Below are 25439 nucleotides of genomic sequence, written 5' to 3'. Positions count from 1 at the left end.
CCTAAATAAAACAGAGAACTTATAGACATGATGTACACCTATTAAAACTGGTATTTGTGTTTACAAGAAAGCAACCACTGCTTCCTAACTCTATCTGAAAATAACATCCATTTCTCCTGGATTCCAACCTGAATTGGGCCAGTTGTGGAGGAAACAGGCCTCTGGCTGAGCACAAACTCATTTTTTTCTTTTCTTTTTTATTCCCCAGGATTACACCTTGACCATGTATTTTCAACAATACTGGAGAGATAAAAGGCTCGCCTATTCTGGGATCCCGCTCAACCTCACGCTGGACAATCGAGTGGCTGACCAGCTCTGGGTGCCTGACACATATTTCTTAAATGACAAAAAGTCATTTGTGCATGGAGTGACAGTGAAGAACCGCATGATCCGCCTCCACCCCGACGGGACGGTGCTCTACGGGCTCAGGTCTGTCTGCCCTATGGGCTGGGCTCGTGGTTGCTTGGTGCACTGGCCTTGAGTTTTCACTGGAGGTGATTACAGTAAGTGAGGCCATGTCCTCAGATTAAGTTAAGAGACACCCATGAAACACTTGGAGCTCTGCAGAAAAAAAATCTTATAAATCTAAGATTTGGGGCATTACTTTTACTATAAATAGACATCAAACAAGTGAAAAACAGCCTCCTCGGATTGAGTTGATATAATTGGGTTGCCGTATCTAAGAACACAGATTCTCTTGGGGTGGGTTTCCCATATCATAGTCACAAAGGCCTGTAATTAATATCACCCTGGTACTTAAGAGGCTTTCAGTGAAGTTTCCCAAAGCCATTTGCAGAGTTGAAAAAATGTCTAATTATGCTGACATACAGTATAGTCTCCATGGAGCTTTATGAGGTGGTGCCACCAATACTTATGGGAATGAGTAAATGTGAGACTTCCTGGTGAGAATCATCTCTCACCAGGTCTCATAATGAAGGCACATGAATTGGGAAACCAGACTGCTGTCTGGAACCCTAAGGAGGCCCTGGGCTTCCCTGGTTACACTGGAAACCACTAGGCCTTCCCGTGATGCTCCACCACTGCTGGTGGTTAGTGATTTTGACTTTCACTGAACAGCAGCCTTAGCAATCTTTGTCTCTTGTGTTGATTTAGCACTGGTTTTTGTTTTGTTTTGTTTTAGAGTAAGTATGTCTGTGTCTTTCTTGATCTGGACTGAGAGTGCCCAGAGGCCTTCCAGGAGGGGCTCACAATCTGGAGTGGGGCACAGGTGGATATCTTGGAGAAAAGGTTTATCTCAAAATGTTGTGAATCTTTAACTGAGACTCCAACAGTTCTAAAGAGTAATCATAACAATGTAAGCTTAAATACACACCACTGTGACTTTTAGTGCTTCAGGGAGAGTAAAGGGAATTATTTAACATTGCCTTAAGTGGAAAATGTTAAGTGACTTCCTCAAAACAGCAGCATAGAGAATGAGAGTTGGAATTTTAGCAAAAATCAGACTTTTTGAACTGTAAGAGAAAAAAAGTGGCACGTGTCAACTAAGCCATGGTGTTACTCCAAAAAACATCTAGATGATGTTTCCTTGGGATGTTTTCAGCATTTTGTATTTTTGCCGGGAAGTGAGAGATGTGGTTGAAAAGTTCTGGAGTCCTGAGAAGTACAAAAATCGGTTGTTCAAAAGATTATCCAGAGACCATGTGAGCATAAAATGAGGAGTCATGTCCTTCATTTACCTACCCACCCCAAAAAAAGTGAATAGAAATGTGTGTATGTTTGTGTGTGTGTGTGCATGTGCATAGTGGGGGTGAAGCAAAAGGAAGCAAATAGCAGTAAAAACTAGGCTAGGCCTTCTTGGCTTTTTAAACAAAACTTGCTATTTGGGTTCTTCCCTTTTTATCTTTGCATTATTTATTTTCTCACCAGAGTTAAAGTATGTTAGTTTGTCTAAGACAAAGAGCTTTCATTCTGTTAGGATAGCATCTGAATCCGCTTGGGCCACTGTAGCAAAAACCCACAGCAGACACTTATTTCTCACACTCTGGAAGCTGGGAGTCCAAGAGCAAGGTGCCGGCAGACTTACTGTCCAGGGAGGGTCTGCGCCCTCATTCATGGCAGGTGCCTTCTCACTGTGTCTTCACATGGTGGAAGCTGTGTGGTGTCTCTTTTACCAGAACACTAATTAATCCCATTCATGGGGTTCCACCCTCATGAGCTAAGCCCTCACCTCCCAATACCACCACATTTGGGTTCAAATATGAATTTGGGGAAGGACTTAAACATTTGGACCATAGCAGACAAAATGATACAATATGAATGAAAGAACTGAAATAAATTTCCAAACTCCACTTGAAAGTGTTGTATTTCATACCATAAAACAGGCAAGAATAAGAGAAACCAAGAGATTAAAACTGTATCTTTATAACTTAGCTAATACTCTGACTGTAAATCTTAATATAAAAGTTAAATAAGGGGCTTCCCTGGTGGCGCAGTGGTTGAGAGTCCGCCTGCCCACGCAGGGGACACGGGTTCATGTCCTGGTCCGGGAGGATCCCACATGCCGCAGAGCGGCTGGGCCCGTGAGCCATGGCCCTGAGCCTGCGCATCCAGAGCCTGTGTTCTGCAATGGGAGAGGCCACAACAGTGAGAGGCCCGCGTACCGCCAAAAAAAAAAAAAGAAAAAAAAGAAGTTAAATAATAATGTAATAATAAGCTATGGGATACTTTTAATAATAAACTTTGTACAATAATCTAAAAAGGAATCTCTCTAATGAAATTTACATTCATTATACATCTCAACCTCTAAATCAGTAAGTGAATTTCTAAATCAGTAGCTGTTTTTATCCAAATGTAGTCTCAATATACCCCTTAGATCTTTATTTAGAACCTCATTTTTTTTCTTTTTTTTTTTTGGCTGCATGGGGTCTTAGTTGTGGCATGCAGGATCTTGCATTGCGCACGGGCATCTGTCTAGTTGTGGTGTGCGGGTTTTCACTCTCTAGTTGTGACATGAGAGCTCCAGGGCATGTGGGCTCTGTAGTTGTGGTGTGCAGCCTCCAGAGCGCATGGGCTCTGTAGTTTGTGGCATGCGGGTTCTCGAGTTGAGGCACTCAGGTTCAGTAGTTGTAGTATGCGAGCTTAATTGCCCCACAGTGTGTGGGATCTTAGTTCCCTGACCAGGGATCGTACCCATGTCCTCTGCATTGGAAGGTGGATTCTTTACCACTGGACCACCAGGGAAGTCCCAAGAACCTCATATTTTTTAAACAATTCTTCCATCTGGACCTGGACAAGCTGTCAGAAAGGAAATCTAAATAACAGACCATATTCCACATGTGCTTATCAGCTACACTGTGCCATCTGAATTCCTTTTGAAATTGGCTATTCTAGAAATTTCTGCCTTCAGATTTAAAAAAAAACACATAACTATAGAGATTAATTTGAATTTGAAGTAATTTGAATTTTTGGACAAAAAGCACATTAGTGCTTCAAAATACTGGTAATTTTATTAAATTCATATAAATACATATTCTGTGTCATTCTGTGTGAACTGAAGTACCATTTATATATATTCCACAAGATACACACATGCACACTATATGTATTGTGTTTTTTGATAACAAAGTATGAGTGCCACCCTCCACCCTCCCCTTGGCCCCAAACCCTACCTTCCCTCTGCTCTTGTTTTACTGTTGTACTTGCTGGATCATGTTGGTGATAGGGCAAGACAAGGATGGCCAGTGTTAGTAACCTCAGTGATACATTGTATCCTTTTGGTAAATAGGTACCAGGGCCTGGGCCTGGAGGGGGTCTGGTGTAGGTGAGAGCTTGAGTGTGTTAAACTCCCCAAGGACGTTCATGGAGCACTGGGGTCGCTGTCAGTCTCCTGCTTGTACGGTATTGCTCATGATGGCTAAACCCAACAGAGATTACTTTCCTACTGGCTGTATCCTTAAGATGCTAGTTGACCTGGCTGTGTCCTTGGGACCTTATGGTCAAATTCTTCTCACCACTGGAGACTAGGATTGGCCTTCACCCCAAGTATCCTGCAGTTGTCCACACTGGTAGGTCAGTCACCATTTAGCTCTTCTGGGCTCCTTTGTCCAGGCATGTCCAGCCATCTCAGTACAGGATCAATGGTGGCTTTTGCTTTATCAAGAGTAGATGAGGATCTCTGGCTGGGGATGAGCTCTCCATGATGCAGGTTTGTACATCATCTCAGACTTATTCTGGGAAATCATTAATCCATTAATCTGATGACTCTGCAGAAGTGGTTGATGGCTGCTCACAAAGATGCTGGAGAGGGATCATGTTCACGTAGTGATAAAAGGTAGTTTTAAATCATGAACTCTTTTTTCAATGATTCTTACAGCCCCTGAGTATGAAACTTGGGCTAACACTAGCTTGATGTTACCTGCTTGGGCTCAGCTGAATGAGACAGTGAACCAAGCTTCTTGTACAGGTCCAAGTCACTGTGTGGTGTAAGAAAATGCTCTTGATAGGGCATATACACCATCTTGAAATAAAACTTGGGCTCTTTGAAAATTTCCTTTGGGCAGCCAAATCTTTTCAGGAACTAGGGAGATCTTGGCTGCCTAAGAGGCTCACAAGTCTTGGTCCTGTTCCCATGACAGCTTTTCTGTTTCCTTTGGTGCCAGGCTGAAATTTTCTGCTGTCTGTCCCTATTCTGTCTTCCCATCTTTCTTTTTCAAGTCAGCCAATCACCTGATATCATTGAATATCTTACCTGCACCACTAAGGATACTTTGTAATGTGATCTTCAGGCCATGAATTTTGTGTCTTCGGACCTTTTTTCTGATGCTAGGAATTGGTAATGGGTTCACAAAATAGTATTTGATTTGCTCCATAAAGAACTTGGATGTCTGAGGTTGAGTCATCTTCATCAAAACAACGTGCCTGAGAAGCTTACTGCAAAATTTGTTGGAAAATATCTTGTAAAATTCCCACTTGCTGTCAAAAATGGCTTGAAATTGTTAAAGTTGCCATTCCCATACTTAAACGGTTGATGCAATATTAAAATGAACCTAGAACTTCATTCAGAAGATTCAAATTAAGTCATCTAATTGGTCTGGCTGCCATCTTTTTCCAAAACTGTATTTTTAAGTTGGTTCTGGCCAAACACCTTTTTCCCCCAGAAAAGATGTAAGCTCACAGAATTAATAAGGCCCACATGATTTGAGTGCAGGTGTGTTTAACTCCCAAACTCTTGTTTTGTCACTGCCTCCCAATTACTTTTATGTAAGTAAAAAACATATTGATAAATTGCTTTCCAAAAGGATTATGCCAATGTTTACTCCCACAGCAATATATTACATATTAGCTTCAGGGTTGTGAAACCTGCTTTGGGCTTCATCATTTTTTAGGCTACTGTAAATAACCTATTTACTTCATCCCTTGAGGCGGAGAAAATCACCTGTCTCACTTTAAATTCAGGCTCACAAAATCCTCTATTCTCCCCAGTCACATTCATTCTTCCCATACTTTTAAGAGCTCTTTCACACCTTCACTTCAGGCATCTCTCTTCACTGTCATTTGATGATATTACCTTAAACTTTAATTGAAAACACAGTAACTTCTTCTTTTTGCTATTTACAAAGAGACCATTCCACATACCTGCTACTCATACTTTGCCTTTTCTCTCAAAGTGGAAAGTGGGTCCCTGAGCATTTCAAGAGTCAGCTTCCCCTTGGTATCCTCTCTCTACTTGAGGATTTGGCTCCTGAAATTCTAACCCCTCTCTGTTTACCACTGTTCTCCTCTCTCACCATGCTTCTGGTATGCATACCTTCCTTCTGCTCTTCAGAAATAGTCAAGGATTTTTCTGTTTTAGAGCCTTTGCACATGCTCTTTGCTGGATGCAATACTTTGTTTCTAGATATTCATGTTTTTAGCATCACAGTGTAATTATGTAATTGAAGACAGTTCACCTGGTCCTGCTCTGATCACCTATTCCCTTTTTATTATACCTTCTTGTTTTATTTTTGTCATAGCACTTATCCAGATCTGACATGATCTTGTCATTTTATTGCATTTCTTAATTTACTGACTCTGTTCCCATCCATGATGGTGGGGAGGCCACCATCAGAATATAAATTCTCTGAGAAAAGAACCTGTTTCTTGTTTATTATTACCTCCCCCAAATCTAGAGTAGTGCTGGGTAGAAAACAAGGAAAAAGTATTGTATCAGGATTAAGTTTAAATTCCAATTCTTATTTCTATAGTGCTTTATTTTCTATTTAGATTCTTAATCCATCAGAATTTATCTTGGTGTACAATGTAAGGTAGCTGTCCAGTGTTTTTCTTGTCAGATGGTTAGCTGTTTATTCCAATACATAAGTTTATTCTTCCATATGAGCTTTAGAAACATTTGTTTTATCAAATTCCTAAAAATATAATGTAAGATGTTGGTTGGAGTTTTGCTCAAAAATATGACTTAAGAGAAGAACAAATGCTATATGATATTCAGTCTTTCCTACATAACCATGACACATCTGCATTCATGCATGCCTTCAGTCATGGCTTTTAGTAAAGTTTTGTCATTTTCTTCATAGACAACCACTCATTTCTTGATAAGGTTATTCCTGTCTTTTATAAGTGTGGTACCATTAGGAATGGGATATTTTTACATTATCTTTCTAGCTCTCATTGATACGTGGGGAAGCTATTGATCTATTTGTTTATGGCTGTCTTTGCTTATGAATTTGTCCACTATCATATCCAGCCAGGCTATTCTCTTACTATGTCTAATAATTTAGTTAATACTCTTGAGGATTTTAGTCTTACAATTGTATTGCTTATAATGATGATTTTTTAATCTTCATTTTTATTGGTTTTATTCATATTTCTTTTTTCTGTTTTATTGCAACGGTTTCAACTTACAGGAAATGAAAAACAGTAGGGGTAACAGTGTACAGCATCCCCTAGTTCTTCATTATAGTAAGAGTGCTTCTTGTGCCCCACCATGAAGGATGATTTGCACTCTTAGTTTAATGCAGTTGTGACTCATTCTTTTACTTCCTTTAAATATATACATACATACATACTCTCATTTTCTGGGAACTGTGTCATGAGTTGAATAACAGATATCACCAATTTATGGAGTTTATATTCAGGAACTAATTATGAATCAGATGACTGACCCTAGATGGCTTTTTTTACATATCAGAAATAGAAAGATTTTGTTGATTCAACCTCTCTTTATACATTTGTTTTCCTTTTTTAACCTGTAACTATGATGTATTAATTTCCTACTGTAATCTATCCTTGAATTCCTGAGATAAATCCTATTGTATCATGGTGGGCAGTACTCTTAAGAAATTATTAAGTTTGTTTTGCTCATGGTTAATTTATAATTGTTCTTTTAAAAATCTGTCGACAACAAGTTTATTGGTAATCAACATACCTTGTGATCTAGTCAATGCAGTCTTATTTGTCCCCCACTATCCCCCTAAACACTATTAAGTGAGGTATGAAATTTCTTTGCCTTGGGTAAAAATTTGGGCAGATTGCATGGTTTTCTGCCAGTGTTTTAATAGTAGTCTTTTTCCATTTTTATGTTACACAGGAATTCTCAGTTCAATGTCTAATATTAAATGCAGATGCAGAATTAATATTTTCCCTTCCACAGGCCAGCCCTATTTCAGGCTGGAAGCTCATCATGGCAAAGGAAGTGTAGTTGACTTCTCAACTTCTGTGCTTCTGCTTCTCCTCTATCCCCTCCCAATCCATCTTGATGGCCTACATATGACCTCCTCTGGTTTTGAAGGTTTATTTTGGGGGGTGGAGGGAAAATAAGTAAGAAAGGTGTTACTTGAACTGTACCATTTCCTGGTGGCTTCATGCTCTCTGGACCTCAAAGACATGCAGAATTAGCTCTTCTCAGAGCTTCCACCATCAGGCAGCTGTCTCCAGGTGGCCCCTTGACCAGCACTGGGGGTGGGAAGAGTGGGAGAGTAGGATATGTTTCTCCATGGAGTCCCTTGGAATAATTTCCTTAGTTCTAGGACTCCGTCCTTCATGGACACATTCCATCTCTCCACCCATTCATGCAGCCCTAGTATAGAGGATCCAAGAAATCTGCAGGTCCTCCATTTTCCCATGGAGCCCGTGTGTGATCCACAGGAAATCTGCCTGCATTCCTAGTCTAACATCCAAGTCCTATTCAGTCTCCACTATGCCGCCACCTGTACACCAGGTGTGAAGCATCCACCAGTCCTCCTAGAGACCCAGCTGAAAGATGTTAATCTCCCTTAGCGATGGCTAGAAACTCTATTAAGAACTCTATCCTGAAGTTAGTTCCCTCTCTCTCATTACTCTGACTTGAATTAACGTTCACAACTTGGCTGAAGATTCCACGAACCATGAACCAATTCAATGAAATTCACTAGTAAATTATCCAATGGTGAGGTGGTAATGTAGGGCCCTTTTACACAATTGTGGTATATATCATATAGATTCTATTAAATATATTAATAGATTATATCTATCTTTAAATCTCTTTGTGTTTTGACATAATATGAATCAAGAAGATTTCTCTTGATCTTTTTTGTGTGTTTTTGTATATTCTGTAATAGATTATATCATATGGTAAATATCTGTTTCTAGAATGAGTTGATATTCCTGTAAGTATTTAAAAAATTTACCTATAGACATATACAGTTGACCCTTGAACAATGTGGGGGGTTAGGGGCACTGACCTTCCACAAGTCAAAAATCCGCATATACCTTTACAGTCGTCCCTCCATATCCTTGGTTCAGCATCTGTGAATTTAACCAACTGTGTATCGTGCAGTACTATAGTATGTATTTATTGAAAAAAATCCACATGTAAGTGGACCTGTATGTTTCAAACCCATATTGTTCAAGGGTCAACTGTACTATACATAAAATGTTTTTTATAGATGCATGGGACTTTGAATAGGCTCTTGAATGACATTTTCCACTCTGGCACACATGGCTTTAATTTTTGCTATACTTACAGGTCTCTCTAGATTTTCTTCTTATATCAATCTTGAAAATTCATGTTTTTCTTTAAAACATCCTTTTTACCTAGACATTCTAATTCATTAGCATGCATGTATGCATTGCCTTCTAGAATGCATTGTTACATTCCCTTCTTCATTTATAATTCTGTTCAGTAGCATCAAGAAATACTTATCTATTATATATATATATTTTAAAGAGCTAGGCTTTAATTTTATATCATAATTCTGTTCATTAATTTCTGCCTTATCTTTATAAACATCCTCCTCTTGCTTTTAAAGCTCTCTGTTGGGGAGTGATATCAGCAAAATGGCAGACTGAGAAGCTCCAAGCTCTTACTTCTCCACAGAAACATCAAAAAACAAGCAGAAGTTGTCTGAACCACTTTGTAGGAGCTCTAGAAAATATTCCAAGGCTTATAGCAACCAACCAAATGCCAAATAAAGAAAAATCTAAATTTGAAACAGTAGGAAAATTTTGTGGCATTTTCCCCTGCCATTTCCCCACCCCCTCCCTGGTGCAGGGGCAGTTTTGATCTTGAGCAAGTGGCAGCTCAGTTACCGGTTCTCTGGCACTGGAGGAAGCAGAACAGACCTTATTTATGAAGCATTATATACATTTGTTCTAAACTGTCTGGAGAATACCTGAAGGACTGAAGCAAGATGCTCATCTCTATTTTGCATAACTCAGAAAGCAGACAGGAAAAGAGACAGGTACTACTCATAAAGACTTCACCATGTCTACAGACCCACAGATATCTAAGGCAAGAGATTCTGAGTGGAAATATACAATAGACCATCTGAGGCCCAAAGGAGAAGCTAGGATGAGACTCTTTGGAAAATTAGGTCATTCAAAAAGCAGCCATGCAGAGTCAGGATCAAAATCGCCAAGGAGTAGGAAGCAGAATTCACCTCCCTCCACAGAAACATTGCAAATACATCTACAAGTGGAACGATTCACACAGAACAGCTACTGAGGGCCAACAGAAGACCTCAGACATCCAAAATGACACAAAAACCTCCATGTAACTGGGTAAGACAAAAGGAAAAAGAAAAAGAAGGAATCAGGATGGGGCCTGCACCCTGGGGAGGGAGCTGTGAAGGAGGAAAGGTTGCTGCACCTTGGGAAGGCTCCTAACCAGTGGGAAAATTAGACTGGAAAGGGGGAGTTTCAGAGCCTAAGAGGGGGAGAGCAGCAACTGGTTTGTGAAAGGCAAAACAGAGAGTAAACTGCACAGAGGGTCAGCACTGCCACTCTGCACTCTCCAACCTGAGATACTCCTCTGTCAGAGGTTGGGCATTGAGTGCTGAAGCTCAGACTCCTAAGCTCAGTCCCAGAGAGAGGACCAGGGTTAGGTGCAGAAACAGCCTGAAGAGGTTGGGTCACGGCAACTGAGGGTGTACTAGGAAGAAGGCTGGGGCTGCCAGAGAGGCAAGGAACCATTGTTGGGAGGCACACAAGAAGAAGGGAAGGCCCACCATAAGAACTTCTTTCCCTATGAGCACTCCCAGGCAACAGGAAACAGCCTACAGGAGCTCCAGAGGCAGACACAAGTCGCTGCCACCATCTTGGGCTACAGAGGTGGGCACTGGCTGACTCTTCCAGGCCTGCAGGCAGATGCCAGGCCCTGCCCCTGCTGACCTGGAAGGGCACCTACAGCTCCCGACACTAGTAATTCTGCCAGCGGGTCACAGGACCTGCTGACCGGGATGTGCACAGACAGCTTCTCCCACTAAGGAATACTGCCAGTGAGTCTCAGGACCTGCCCCTGCGGACCCGGAAGAGCGCAGACAGGTCTAGCCACTAGGAATTCTGCCAGCAAGCCCCAGGACCTGCCCACACTGTCCTGGGAGGGCATGAATAGCTTCCACAACTAGGAAATCCATCAGTGGGTGCCAGGACCTGCCCCGTTGTGCTGGGAGTGCACAGAAACCTCTCACTATTAGGAAATCTGCCAGTGGATGCAGGGACCCACCCCGCTGTCCTATGAGGGTGCAGATAGCTCTCCCCACTAGTAAATCTGCCCAGAAGAGGGACAGAAACCACAGCTGAGCCCCAGGGGCTGTGTAACTAATGAAGAAGAGCTGAAATCTCTCCTCTCAGCTGTGAACTGTGGACCTACTCTTCCACTGACATCTTCCTAAATTCAGTGCCTGCAAAACATCCAAAGGACAACAAATGCTCTTACAGCTGGGACGGGTCCTGATTTAGCAGCTGTGGGCTCTGTGGGCATGTACACGTGGCAGTTGGGCCAGAGCAGAGTCTGAGCTGCCTCCATTGTTCCCACAGAGGGTCCAGGTGCATGATTACTGCAGTCCTGGGACCTGACCTCAGTGGACCTGTGCTGGTGGCCAGGTGAAGACAATTCCTGAGAGTCACCAGGGCCAATTGCTGGCATACCCACAGTTAAGATGGGACCAAGAGCAGTGCCAGCAACAGTATACTTTGTGAGCCCACATAACGAGCAAAAGGGGACACAACAGAGCACATTCACAGGTGAACAGCTCTAAAGGAGGAACACACAGTAGATTCTCTCCCAGTGGGAGTGCTCCAATCCTGCCTACCTCACACTGCAGATCAGAATCAAAGCTAAGAAACAGATCTGGGGGCATCTACCCCAACAGCTAGGGAGCAGACTCTGCCCCTGAGAGGTCAGTGACAACCACAGGGAAAAGGGGAAGCCCTGCTCAATACCCAGGGCAGGCTGTGATCACAACACAAATCAAACCCTCTATCAAGGGGATAATGGCACAAGCCTCTGGACCAACCTCACCTGCCAGGGGGAAGACACCAGAAGCAAGAGGAGCTACAATCCTGCAGCCTGCAGAAAAGAGACCACAACAGATTTTTAACAAAATGAGATGACAAAGAAATATTTCACAGATGAAGAAGCAAGATAAAAACCTAGAAGACCAACTAAATTAAGAGGAGATAAGAAATCTATCTGAAAAGAATTCAGAGTAATTATAATAAAGATAATCCAAGACTCAGAAAAAGAATGGAGGCACAGATTGAGAAGATACAAGAAAAGTTTAACAAAGATCTAGAAGAATTGAAGAAGAAACAAACAGAGATGAACAATACAATAACTGAAATGCAAAATACACTGGAAGGAATCAATAGCAGAATAAAGGAGGCAAAAGAACAGATAAGTGACCTGGAAGACAGAATGGTGGAAATCTCTGCCATGGAACAAAATAAAGAAAAAAAAAATGAAAAGAAATGAGGACAGTCTCAGAGACCTCTGGGACAACCTCTGGCACAACAACATTCGAATTATAGGGGTCCCAGAAGAAGAAGAGAAACAGAAATGGTCTGAGAAAATATTTGAAGATATTATAGTTGAAAACTTCCTTAACATGGGAAAGGAAATAGTCAAGCAAGTCCAGGAAGAGCAGATAATCCCATACAGGATAAACCCAAGGAGGAACACACCAAGACACATATTAATCAAGCTAACAAAAATTAAATACAAAGAAAAAATATAAAAAGCAGGAAGGGAAAATCAACAAATAACATACAAGGGAATCCCCATAAGGTTATCAGCTGATTTTTCAGCAGAAACTCTGCAGACCGGAAGGGAGTGGCAGGATATATTTAAAGTGATGAAAGGGAAAAACCTATACGCTACCCAGCAAGGATCTTATTAAGATTCAACGGAGAAATCAAAAGCTTTACAGACAAGCAAAAGCTAAGAGAATTCAGCACCACCAAACCAGCTTTATGACAAATACTAAAGGAAATTCTCTAGGCAAGAAACATAAATGAAGAGAAAAAAGAGGAAGGGAAGAAAAAAGACCTACAAAAACAAACCCAAAACAATTAAGAAAATGGCAGTAAGAACATACATATTAATAATTACCTTAGAGGGGTTGAGGAAGATGGCGGAAGAGTAAGACGCAGAGATCACCTTCCTCCCCACAGATACATTACAAATACATCTACACGTGGAACTGCTCCTATAGAACACCCTCTGAATGCTGGCAGAAGACCTCAGACCTCCCAAAAGGCAAGAAACTCCCCACGTAGCTGGGTAGGGCAAAAGGAAAAACAGAGGCAAAAGAATAGGGATGGGACCTGCACCAGTGTGAGGCAGCTGTGAAGGAGGAAAGGTTTCCACAAACTAGGAAGCCCCTTCGCGGGCGGAGACTGCGGGTGGTGGAGGGGGGAAGCTTCAGAGCCGTGGAGGAGAGCACAGCAACAGGGTTGCGGTGGGCAAAGCGGAGAGATTCCCACACAGAGGATCGGTGCTGACCAGCACTCACCAGCCTGAGATGCTTGTCTGCTCACCCACCGGGACAGGCGAGGGTTGGGAGCTGAGGCTCAGGCTTCGGTCGGATCGCAGGGAGAGGACTGGTGGCGAGAACACAGCCTGAAGGGGTTAGTGCACCACGGCTAGGCGGGAGGGAGTCTGGGAAAAAGTCTGGACCTGCTGAAGAGGGAAGAGACTTTTTCTTCTCTCTCTGTTTGCTGGTGCATGAGGAGAGGGGGATTAAAAGCAGTGCTTAGAGGGCTTCCCTGGTGGCTCAGTGGTTGCGAGTCTGCCTGCCAATGCAGGGGACACGGGTTCATGCCCCAGTCTGGGAGGATCCCACATGCCACGGAGCGACTGGGCCCGTGAGCCATGGCTGTTGAGCCTGCGCATCCGGAGCCTGTGCTCCACAATGGGAGAGGACACAGCAGTAAGAGGCCCCAGTACCACAAAAACAAAACAAAACAAAATAACCAGTGCTTAAAGGAGCTCCAAAGATGGGTGCAAACCATGGCTAACAGCGTGGACGCCAGAGACGGGCATGAGACGCTAAGGCGGCCACTGCTGCCACAAAGAAGCCTGTGTGCGAGCACAGGTCACTATACCCACCTCCCCTCCCGGGAGCCTGTGCAGCCTGCCACTGCCAGGGTCCCATGATCCAGGGACAACTTCCCCGGGAGAACGCACGGTGCGCCTCAGGCTGGTGCAACGTCACGCTAGCCTTTGCCGCCACAGGCTTGCCCTGCATCTGTACCCCCCATTCCCCCCGGCCTGAGTGAGCCAGAGCCCCCGAATCAGCGGCTCCTTTAACCCCGTCCTGCCTGAGCAAAGAACAGGCGGCCTCAGGAGACCTACATGCAGAGGCGGGGCCAAATCCAAAGCTGAACCCTGGGAGCTGTGCAAACAAAGAAGAGAAAGGGAAATTTCTCCCAGCAGCTTCAGGAGCAGCAGATTAAATCTCCACAATCAAGTTGATATACCCTGCATCTGTGGAATACCTGAATAGACAACAAATCATCCCAAATTGAGGAGGTGGACTTTGAGAGCAAGACTTATTATTTTTTCCCCTTTTCCTCTTTTTGTGAGTATGTATATTTATGCTTCTGTGTGAGATTTTGTCTGTATAGCTTTGCTTTCACCATTTGTCCTAGGATTCTGTCTGTCCATTTATTTTTATTTTTTAAAATATTTTTCTTAATAATTATTTTTTACTTTAATAACTTTATTTTATTTTATCTTACTTTATTGTATGTTATTTTATCCTCTTCTTTTCTTTCTTTCAACTTTTTCTCCCTTTTGTTCTGAGCCATGTGTATGAAAGACTCTTGGTGCTCCAGCCAGGAGTCAGTGCTGTGCCTCTGGGGTGGGAGAGCCAACTTCAGGACACTGGTCAGTCCACAAGAGACCCTCCAGCTCCACATAATATCAAATGGTGAAAATCTCCCAGAGATCTCCCATCTCAACACCAAGACCCAGCTTCACTCAACGACCAGCAAGCTACATGCTGGACCCCCTATGCCAAACAACTAGCAAGACACAACCCCACCCATTAGCAGAGAAGCTGCTGAAAATCATAATAAGGCCACAGACACCCCGAAACACACGACCAGACATAGACCTGCCCACCAGAAAGACAAGATCCAGCCTTATCCACCAGAATGCAGGCACTAGTCCCCTCCACCAGGAAGCCTACACAACCCATTGAACCAACTTTAGCCACTGGGACAGACACCAAAAACAACGGGAACTGTGACCCTGCAGCCTGCAAAAAGGAGACCCCAAACACAGTAAGATAAGCAAAATGAGAAGACAGAAAAACACACAGCAGATGAAGGATCAAGGTAAAAACCCACCAGACCTAACAAATGAAGAGGAAATAGGCAGTCTACCTGAAAAAGAATTCAGGTTAATGATAGTAAACTGATCCAAAATCTTGGAAATAGAATAGAGAAAATGCAAGAAACATTTAACAAGGACCTAGAAGAACTAAACATGAAACAAGCAATGTTGAACAAAACAATAAATGAAATTAAAAATACTCTAGATGGGATCAATAGCAGAATAACTGAGGCAGAAGAATGGATAAGTGACTTACAAGATAAAATAGTGGAAATAACTACTGCAGAGCAGAATAAAGAAAAAGAATGAAAAGAACTGAGGACAGTCTCAGAGACTTCTGAGACAACATTAAATGCACCAACATTCGAATTATAGGTGTCCCAGAAGAGGAAGAGGAAAAGAAAGGGACTGAGAAAATATTTGAAGAGATTATAGTTGAAAACTTCCCTAATATGGGAAAGGAAATAGTTAATCAAGAACAGGAAGCACAGAGATTCCCATACAGGATCAATCCAAGAAGAAACATACCAAGACACATATTAATCGAACTATCAGTAACTAAATACAAAGAAAGCATATTAAAAGCAGCAAGGGAAAACAACAAATAACCCACAAGGGAATCCCCATAAGGTTAACAGCTGATCTTTCATCAGAAACTCTGCAAGCCAGAAAGGAGTGGCAAGACATATTTAAAGTGATGAAGGAGAAAAACCTGCAAACAAGACTATTCTACCCAGCAAGGATCTCATTCAGATTTGATGGAGAAATTAAAATCTTTACATACAAGCAAAAGCTGAGAGAGTTCAGCGCCACCAAACCAGCTGTACAACAAATGCTAAAGGAACTTCTCTAGGCAAGAAACACAAGAGAAGGAAAAGACCTACAATAACAAACCCAAAACAATTAAGAAAATGGGAATAGGAACATACATATCGATAATTACCTTAAATGTAAATGGATTAAATGCTCCCACCAAAAGACAAAGTAGGAGCTTCCCTAGTAGCACAGTGGTTGACAGTCCGCCTGTCGATGCAGGGGACATGGGTTTGTGCTCCAGTCTGGGAAGATCCCACAAGCTGCTGAGTGGCTGGGCCCATAAGCCATGGCCGCTAAGCCTGCGTGTCCGGAGCCTGTGCTCTGCAACGGAAGAGGCCACAACAGTGAGAGGCCTGCGTACCGCAGGAAAAAAAAAAAAAAAAAAAGACACAGACTGGCTGAATGGATACGAAAACAAGACCCATATATACGCTGTCTACAAGAGACCAACTTCAGACCTAGGGAAACATACAGATTGAAAGTAAGGGATAGGAAAAAGATATGCCATGCAAATGGAAATCAAAAGAAACCTGGAGTAGCAATTCTCATATCAGGCAAAATCGTCTTTAAAATAAAGACTATTAAAAAAGACAAAGGAGGACACTACATAATGATCAAGGGATCGATCCAAGAAGAAGATATAACCATTCTAAATATTTATGCAGCCAACATAGGAGCACCTCAATACATACGGCAAATACTAACAGCCATAAAACGGGAAATCGACAGTAACACATTCATAGTAGGGGACTTTAACACCCCACTTTCACCAATGGACAGATCATCCAAATGAAAATAAATAAGGAAACACAAGCTTTAAATGATACATTAAACAAGATGGACTTAATTGATATTTATAGGGCACTCCATGCAAAAACAACAGAATACACATTATTCTCAAGTGCTCATGGAACATTCTCCAGGATAGATCATATCTTGGGTCACAAATCAAGCCTTGGTAAATTTAATAAAATTGAAATTGTATCAAGTATCTTTTCCGACCACAACACTATGAGACTAGATATCGATTACAGGAAATGATCTGTAAAAAATACAAACACATGGAGGCTAAACAATACACTACTTAATAACGAAGTGATCACTGAAGAAATCAAAGAGGAAATCAAAAAATACCTACAAACAAATGACAATGGAGACATGATGACCCAAAACCTATGGGATGCAGCAAAAGCAGTTCTAAGAGGGAAGTTTATAGCAATACAATCCTACCTTATGAAACAGGAAACATCTTGAATAAACAACCTAACCTTGCACCTAAATCAATTAGAGAAAGAAGAACAAAAAAACGCAAAGTTAGCAGAAGGAAAGAAATCATAAAGATCAGATCAGAAATAAATGAAAAAGAAATGAAGGAAATGATAGCAAAGATCAATAAAACTAAAAGCTGCTTCTTTGAGAAGATAAACAAAATTGATAAACCATTAGCCAGACTCATCAAGAAAAAAAGGAAGAAGACTGAAATCAATAGAATTAGAAATGAAAAAGGAGAAGTAACAACTGACACTGCAGAAATACAAAAGATCATGAGTGATTACTACAAGCAACTCTATGCCAACAAAATGGACAACCTGGAAGAAATGGACAAATTCTTAGAAATGCACAACCTGCCAAGACTGAATCAGGAAGAAATAGAAAATATGAACAGACCAATCACAAGCACTGAAATTGAAACTGTGATTAAAAATCTCCCAACAAACAAAAGCCCAGGACCAGATGTCTTCACAGGCGAATTCTATCAGACATTTAGAGAAGAGCTAACTCCTATCCTTCTAAAACTCTTCCAAAATATAGCAGAGGGAGGAACACTCCCAAACTCGTTCTACAAGGCCACCATCACCCTAATACCAAAACCAAAGATGTCATAAAGTAAGAAAAATACAGGCCAATATCAGTGGTGAACATAGATGCAAAAATCCTCAACAAAATAGTAGCAAAAAGAATCCAACAGCACATTAAAAGAATCATCCACCATGATCCAGTGGGGTTTATTCCAGGAATGCAAGGATTCTTCAATATATACAAATTAATCAACGTGATACACCATATTAACAAATTGAAGGAGAAAAACCATGTGATCATCTCAATAGGTGCAGAGAAAGCTTTTGACAAAATTCAGCACCCATTTATGATAAAAACCCTGCAGAAAGTAGGCATAGAGGGAAATTTTCTCAACATAATAAAGGCCATATATGACAAGCCCACAGCAAACATCATCCTCAATGGTGAAAAACGGAAAGCATTTCCACTAAGATCAGGAACAAGACAAGGTTGCCCACTCTCACCACTCTTATTCAACATAGTTTTGGAAGTCTTAGCCACCGCAATCAGAGAAGAAAAGGAAATAAAAGGAATCCAAATCAGAAAAGAAGAAGTAAAGCTGTCACTGTTCGCAGATGACATGATACTCTACATAGAGATTCCTAAACTTGCTCTCAGAAAACTACTGGTGCTAATCAATGAATTTGGTAAAGTAGCAGGATACAAAATTTATGCACAGAAACCTCTGGCATTCCATACACTAATGACGAAAAATCTAAAAGTGAAATTAAGAACACACTCCCATTTACCATTGCAAGAAAAGGAAAAAAAAAATCTAGGAATAAACTTACCTAAGGAGACAAAAGACCTGTATGCAGAAAATTATAAGACACTGATGAAAGATATTAAAGGTGATACAAATAGGTGGAGTGACATACCATGTTCTTGGATTGGAAGAATCAACATTGTGAAAATGACTCTACTACCCAAAGCAATCTCCAGATTCAATGCAATCCCTATCAAACTACCACTGGAATTTTTCACAGACCTAGAACAAACAATTTCACAATTTGTATGGAAACACAAACGACCCCGAATAGCCAAAGCAATCTTGAGAATGAAAAATGGAGCTGGAGGAATCAGGCTCCCTGACTTCAGACTATACTACAAAGCTACAGTAATCAAGACACTATGGTACTGGCACAAAAACAAAAATATAGATTAATGGAACAGCATAGAAAGCCCAGAGATAAACCCACGCACATATGGTCACCTTGTCTTTGATAAAGGAGGCAAGAATATACAGTGGAGAAAAGACAGCCTCTTCAATAAGTGGTGCTGGGAGAACTGGACAGGTACATGTAAAAGTATGACATTAGAACACTCCCTAACACCATACACATAAATAAGCTCAAAATGGATTAAAGACCTAAATATAAGGCCAGAAATGATCAAACTCTTAGAAGAAAACATAGGCAGAACACTCCATGACATAAATCACAGCAAGATCCTTTTTGACCTCCCTCCTAGAGAAATGGAAATAAAACCAAAAATAAACAAATGGGACCTAATGAAACTTAAAAGTTTTTGCACCGTAACGGAAACCATAAACAAGACCAAAAAACAACCCTCAGAATGGGAGATAATATTTGCAAATGAAGCAACTGAGAAAGGATTAATCTCCAAAATTTACAAGCAGCCCATGCAGCTCAATAACAAAAAAGCAAACAACCCAATCCAAAAATGGGCAGAAGACCTAAATAGACATTTCTCCAAAGAAGATATACAGATTGCCAACAAACACATGAAAGAATGCTCGACACCATTAACATTAGGAAAATGCAAATCAAAACTACAATGAGATATCATTCTCACACATGTCAGAATGGCCATCATCAAAGACTCTAAAACAATAAATGCTGGAGAGGGTGTGGAGTAAAGGGAACACTCTTGCACTGCTGGTGGGAATGTGAATTGGTACAGCCACTATGGAGAACACTATGGAGGTTCCTTAAAAAACTACAAATAGAACTACCATATGACCCAGCAATCCCACTACTGGGCATATACCCTGAGAAAACCATAATTCAAAAAGAGTCATGTATCAAAATGTTCATTGCAGCTGTATTTTTAATAACCAGGAAATGGAAGCAACGTGAATGTCCATCATCAGATGAATGGATAAAGAAGATGTGGCACATATATGCAATGGAATATTTCTCAGCCTTAAAAAGAAACGAAATTGAGTTATTTGTTGTGAGGTGGATGGACCTAGAGTCTGTCATACAGAGTGAAGTAAGTCAGAAAGTGAGAAGCAAATACCATATGCTAACACATATATATGGAATTTAAGAAAGAAAGAAAGAAAAAAGGTCATGAAGAACCTAGGGGTAAGACGGGAATAAAGACACAGACCTACTAGAGAATGGACCTCAGGATATGCGGAGGGGGAAGGATAAGCTGTGACAAAGTGAGAGAGTGGCATGGACAAATATACACTACCAAACGTAAAATAGATAGCTAGTGGGAAGCAGCCGCATAGCACAGGGAGATCAGCTCGGTGCTTTGTGACCACCTAGAGGGGTGAGATAGGGAGGGTGGGAGGGAGGGAGACACAAGAGGGAAGAGATATGTATATTTATAACTGTAGAAGAGATATGTATATGTATATAGAGACATATGTATATGTATAACTGATTCACTTTGTTTTAAAGCAGAAAGTAACACACCATTGTAAAGCAATTATACTCCAATAAAGATGTTTAAAAAATAAATAAATAATTACCTTAAATGTAAATGGATACAATGGTTCAACCAAAAGACGTCGACCGGCTGAATGGATACAAATACAAGACCCGTATATATCCTGTCTACAAGAGACCAATTTCAGACCTATGGCTACATACAGACTGAAACTGAGGGGATAGAGAAAGATATTCCATGCAAATGGAAATCAAAAGAAAGCTGGAGTAGCAATACTCATATCAGACAAAATAGACTTTAAAATAAAGACTGTTACAAGAGACAAGGAAGGACACTACATAATGATCAGTGGATCCATCCCAGAAGAATACGTAACAATTGTAAATATATATGCACCCAACATAGGTGCACCTCAATATATAAGGCAAATGTGAACAGCCATAAAAGTGGAAATCGACAATAACACCATAATAGTAGGGGACTTTAACACCCCACTTACACCAATGAACAGAAAATTCATAAGAAGGGGCGGTGGTTGTGTGAATTGGGAGTTTGGGATTGACATATATACACTAATATGTATAAAATGGATAACCAATAAGAACCTGCTGCATAAAAAAATAAATTAAATTAAATTAAAAAAGAGAAAATTAGTAAGGAAACACAAACCTTAAATAAAACATTAAACCAGAATGACTTAATTGCTATTTATAGGACATTCCATCTGAAAGCAGCAGAATACACTTTCAAGTGCACAGGGAACATTCTCCAGGATAGATCAAATCTTAGGTCACAAATTAAGCCTCAGTAAATTTAAGAAAACTGAAGTCGCATCAATCATCTTTTCAGACCACAGCACTATTAAATTAGAAATCAAATACAGGAAAAAAATGTAAGAAACAGAAACACATGGAGGCTAAACAATATGCTACTAAATAATCAAGAGATCACTGGAGAAATCAAAGAGGAAATTAAAAAATACCTAGAAACAAATGACAACTAAAACAGGACAACCCATAATCTATGGGATGAAGCAAAAGCAGTTCTAATAGGGAAATTTACAGCAATATAGTCTTACCTCAAGAAACAAGAAAACTCTCAAATAAACAACCAAACCTTACACTTAAAGCAACTAAAGAAAGAAGAACAAACAAAACCCAAATTTAGTAGAAGGAAACAAATCATAAAGATCAAAGCAGAAATAAATGAAATAGAGATGAAGAAAGCAATAGCAAATATCAGTGAAACTACAGTTAGTTCTTAGAGAAGATAAACAAAATAGATAAACTTTTAGCCAAACTCATCAAGAAAAAAAGGGAGAAGGCTCAAGTTAATAAAACTAGAAATGAAAAAGGAGAAGTTACAACTGACACTGCAGGAACACAAAGGATCCTGAGAGACTACTACAAGCAACTATATGCCAATAAAATGAACAACCTGGAAGAAATCGACAAGTTCTTAGAAAGGTACAACCTTCAAAGACTGAACTAGGAAGAAATAGAAAATACGAACAGACCAATCACAAGTAATACAATTGAAACTGTGATTAAAAATCTTCCAACAAGCAAAAGTCCAGGACCAGAGGGCTTCACAGGCGAATTCTATCAAACATTTAGAGAAGAGCTAACACCTATCCTTCTCAAACTCTTCCAAAAAATTGTAGAGGAAGTAAGACTCCCAAGCTCATTCTACGAGGCCACCATCACCCTGATACCAAAACCAGACAAAGATACTACAAAAAAATGAAAGTTACAGGCCAATATCACTGATGAACATAGACACAAAAATCCTCAGCAGAATACTAGCAAACACATTAAAAGGATCATACACCATGATTAAGTGGGATTTATCCCAGGGATGCAAAGGTTCTTCAATATATGCAAATCAATCAATGTGATACACCGTATTAACAAATTGAAGAATAAAAATCATATGATCATCTTAATAAATGCAGGAAAAGCTTTTGACAAAATTCAACACGGATTTATGATAAAAAGTCTCCAGAAAGTGGGCATAGAGAGAACCTAGCTCAACATAATAAAGGCCATATATGACAAACCCACAGCAAACATCATTCTCAATGGTGAAAAACTGAAAGCATGTCCTCTAAGACCAGGAACAAGACAAGGATGTCCACTCTCACCACTGTTATTCAACATAGGTTTGGAAATCCTAGCCATGGCAATCAGAGAAGAAAAAGAAATAAAAGAATCCAGATTGGAAAAGGAGAAGTAAAACTGTCACTGTTTGCAGACGACATGATACTCTACATAGAAAATCCTAAATATGCCACCAGAAAACGACTAGAGCTCATCAGTGAATTTGATAAAGTTTCAGGATACAAAATTAATGCACAGAAATCTCTTGCATTTCCATACATTAACAATGAAAAATCAGAAAGAGAAATCAAGGAAACAATCCCACTTGCCATTGCAACAAAAAGAATAAAATACCTAGGAATAAACCTACCTAAGGAGGCAAAAGACCTGTGTACAGGAAACTATAAGACACTGATGAAAGAAATCAAAGATGATACAAATAGATGGAGAGATATACCATGTTTATGGATTGGAAGAATCAATATTGTGAAAATGATTATACTACCCAAAGCAATCTACAGATTCAGTGCAATTCCTATCAAATTACCAATGGCATTTTCACAGAATTCTAACAAAAATTTTTACTATTTGCATGGAAACACAAAAGACCCTGAATAGCCATAGCAATTTTGAGAAAGAAATACGGAGCTGGAGGAATCAGGCTTCCTGACTTTAGACTGTACTACAAACCTACAATCATTACAACAGTATGGCACTGGCACAAAAACAGAAATATAAATCAATGGAACAGGATAGAAAGCCCAGAGGTAAACCCACGCACCTATGGTTACCTAATCTATGACAAAGGAGGCAAGACTATAAAGTGGAGAAGACAGTGTCTTCAATAAGTGGTGCTGGGAAAACTGGACAGGTACAGGTAAAAGAATGAAATTAGAAAACTCCCTAACACCATACCCAAAAATAAACTCAAAATGGATTAAAGACCTAAATGTAAGGCCGGATACTATAAAACTCTTAGAGGAAAACATAGGTAGAACATTCTTTGACATAAATCGCAGCGAGATCTTTTTTGATCCATCTCCTAGAGTAATGAAAATAAAGACAAAAATAAACAAATGGGATCTAATTAAACTTAAAAGCCTTTGCCCAGAAAAGGAAACCATAAACAGAAGAAAAAGACAACCCTCAGAATGGGAGAAAATATTTGCAAACAAAGCAAGTGACAAGGGATTAATCTCCAAAATATACAGCTTATGCAGCTCAATATTCAAATAACCCAATCAATAAATGGGTGGAAGATGTAAATAGACATTTTTCCAAAGAAGACATGCAGATAACCAAGAGGCACATGAAAAGATGCTCAATATCATTAATTATTAGAGAAATGCAAATCAAAACTACAATGAGGTCTCACCTCACACCAGTCAGAATGGCCATCATCAAAAAATCTACAAACAATAAATGCTGGAGAGGGTGTGGAGAAAAGGGAAACCTCCTATACTGTTGGTGGGAATGTAAATTTGTATGGCCACTGTGGAGAAAAGTATGGAGGTTCCTTAAAAAACTAAAAATTGAACTACAATATGATCCAGCAATCCCACTCCTGGGCATATACCTGGACAAAACCACAATTCAAAAAGATAAATGCACCCCAATGTTTATTGCAGCACTATTTACAATAGCCTGGACATGGAAGCAACATATATGCCCATGGACAGACAAATGGATAAAGAAGTGGTGGTACATATATACAATGGAATATTACTCAGCCTTAAAAAAGGAAAAAAACAAAATGATGCCATTTGCAGCAACATGGATAGACCTAGAGATTGTCAAATGGAGTGAAGTAAGTCAGACACAGAAAGACAAATATCGTATGATATTGCTTATATATGGAATCTAAAAAAACGCATACAAATGAACTTATTTACAAAACAGAAGTAGAGTCATATATGTAGAAAACAAACATAGTTACCAGGGGATAAGGGGTGGAGATGGATAAATTAGGAGATTGCGATTGACATATACACACTACTATATATAAAATAGGTAACTAATAAGAATCTGCTGTGTAACACAGGCAACTCTACTCAGTACTCTGTAATGGCCTATACTGGAAAAGAATCAAAAAAAGACCCACTCAAAGGAACAAAATAAGTTCACAGAAAGTATTTTTGAGTAAGCCCAGACATTGGACTTACTAGATGAAGACTTTAAATTGTCTATCTGTATTATGCTAAAGGAGCTAAGGGAAAACATAGACAAAGAACTAAAGGAAATTAGGATAATGATATATGAATAAAATGAACAAAAGAAAATAAAGAGATAGAAATTACAAAAGTGAACAAAAATTCTGAAAAATATAATAATTGAAGTGAAGAATTCACTAGAGGGGTTTATGAGCAGATATGAACAGGCAGAAGAAAGAGTCAGCAAATTTGAAGATAGGACAATTAAAATTATTGAGTCTGAGGGAAAAAAAAGATTTAAGAAGAGTGTATAGAGCCTGAGGGGCTTGTGAGAAACCATCAAGGGCACCAAAATATGTATTATGAGAGTCCCAAGAGATGAGAGTGAGAAAGAGGCAGAGAGATTATTTGAAGAAATATTGGCCAAAAACTCCCCAAAGTTGATGAAAAACATGAATCTACAAATCCAAGAAGCTCAGTGAAATCCAAGTGGGATGAAACCAGAGGCCCACACTAAGACACATAAAATCAAACTGTGAAAAGCTGCAAACACAGAGAGAATCTTAACCATCAAGAGCAAAAAAGTTTGTCCCATATAAGGGAGCCTCACAAAAGATTATCAGCCAATTTTTCATATGAAACCTTGGAGGCCAGAAGGCAGTGGTATGATTAAATATTTAATAACTGTTGAAAGGCCAAACCTGTCAGGAGAGAATTCTGTATCTGGCAAAAGTGTCCTTCAAAAGTGAAGAGGAGATATAGAGAACAAACTAGTGGTTACTTGTGAGGAGGGGGGAGTGGGGGAGGGGCAATATAGGGTAGAGGAGTAAGAGGTAC

General features: G+C 40.1%; 1 protein-coding gene across 2 annotated transcripts in view; it reads left to right on the top strand.

Moving 5' to 3' along the window:
- The window catches only part of GABRB3 (gamma-aminobutyric acid type A receptor subunit beta3), a gene marked incomplete at both ends in the record, with an annotated part of 231486 nt that overhangs the window by 153896 nt on the left and 52151 nt on the right, over window positions 1-25439 (top strand). For both annotated transcript variants that reach the window (XM_082846279.1, XM_082846280.1), the window contains one exon: window positions 209-429. In XM_082846279.1, the coding sequence (XP_082702405.1) occupies window positions 209-429 (221 nt within the window). The remainder of the gene's footprint in view (window positions 1-208; window positions 430-25439) is intronic.

The sequence above is a fragment of the Leucopleurus acutus genome, assembly GCF_964270905.1.
Source record: "Leucopleurus acutus genome assembly, chromosome: 1".
NCBI lineage: Eukaryota > Metazoa > Chordata > Mammalia > Artiodactyla > Delphinidae > Leucopleurus > Leucopleurus acutus.
The sequence above is the reverse complement of the archived record's forward strand: the minus strand, read 5'-3'. Positions and strand labels throughout refer to the sequence as shown.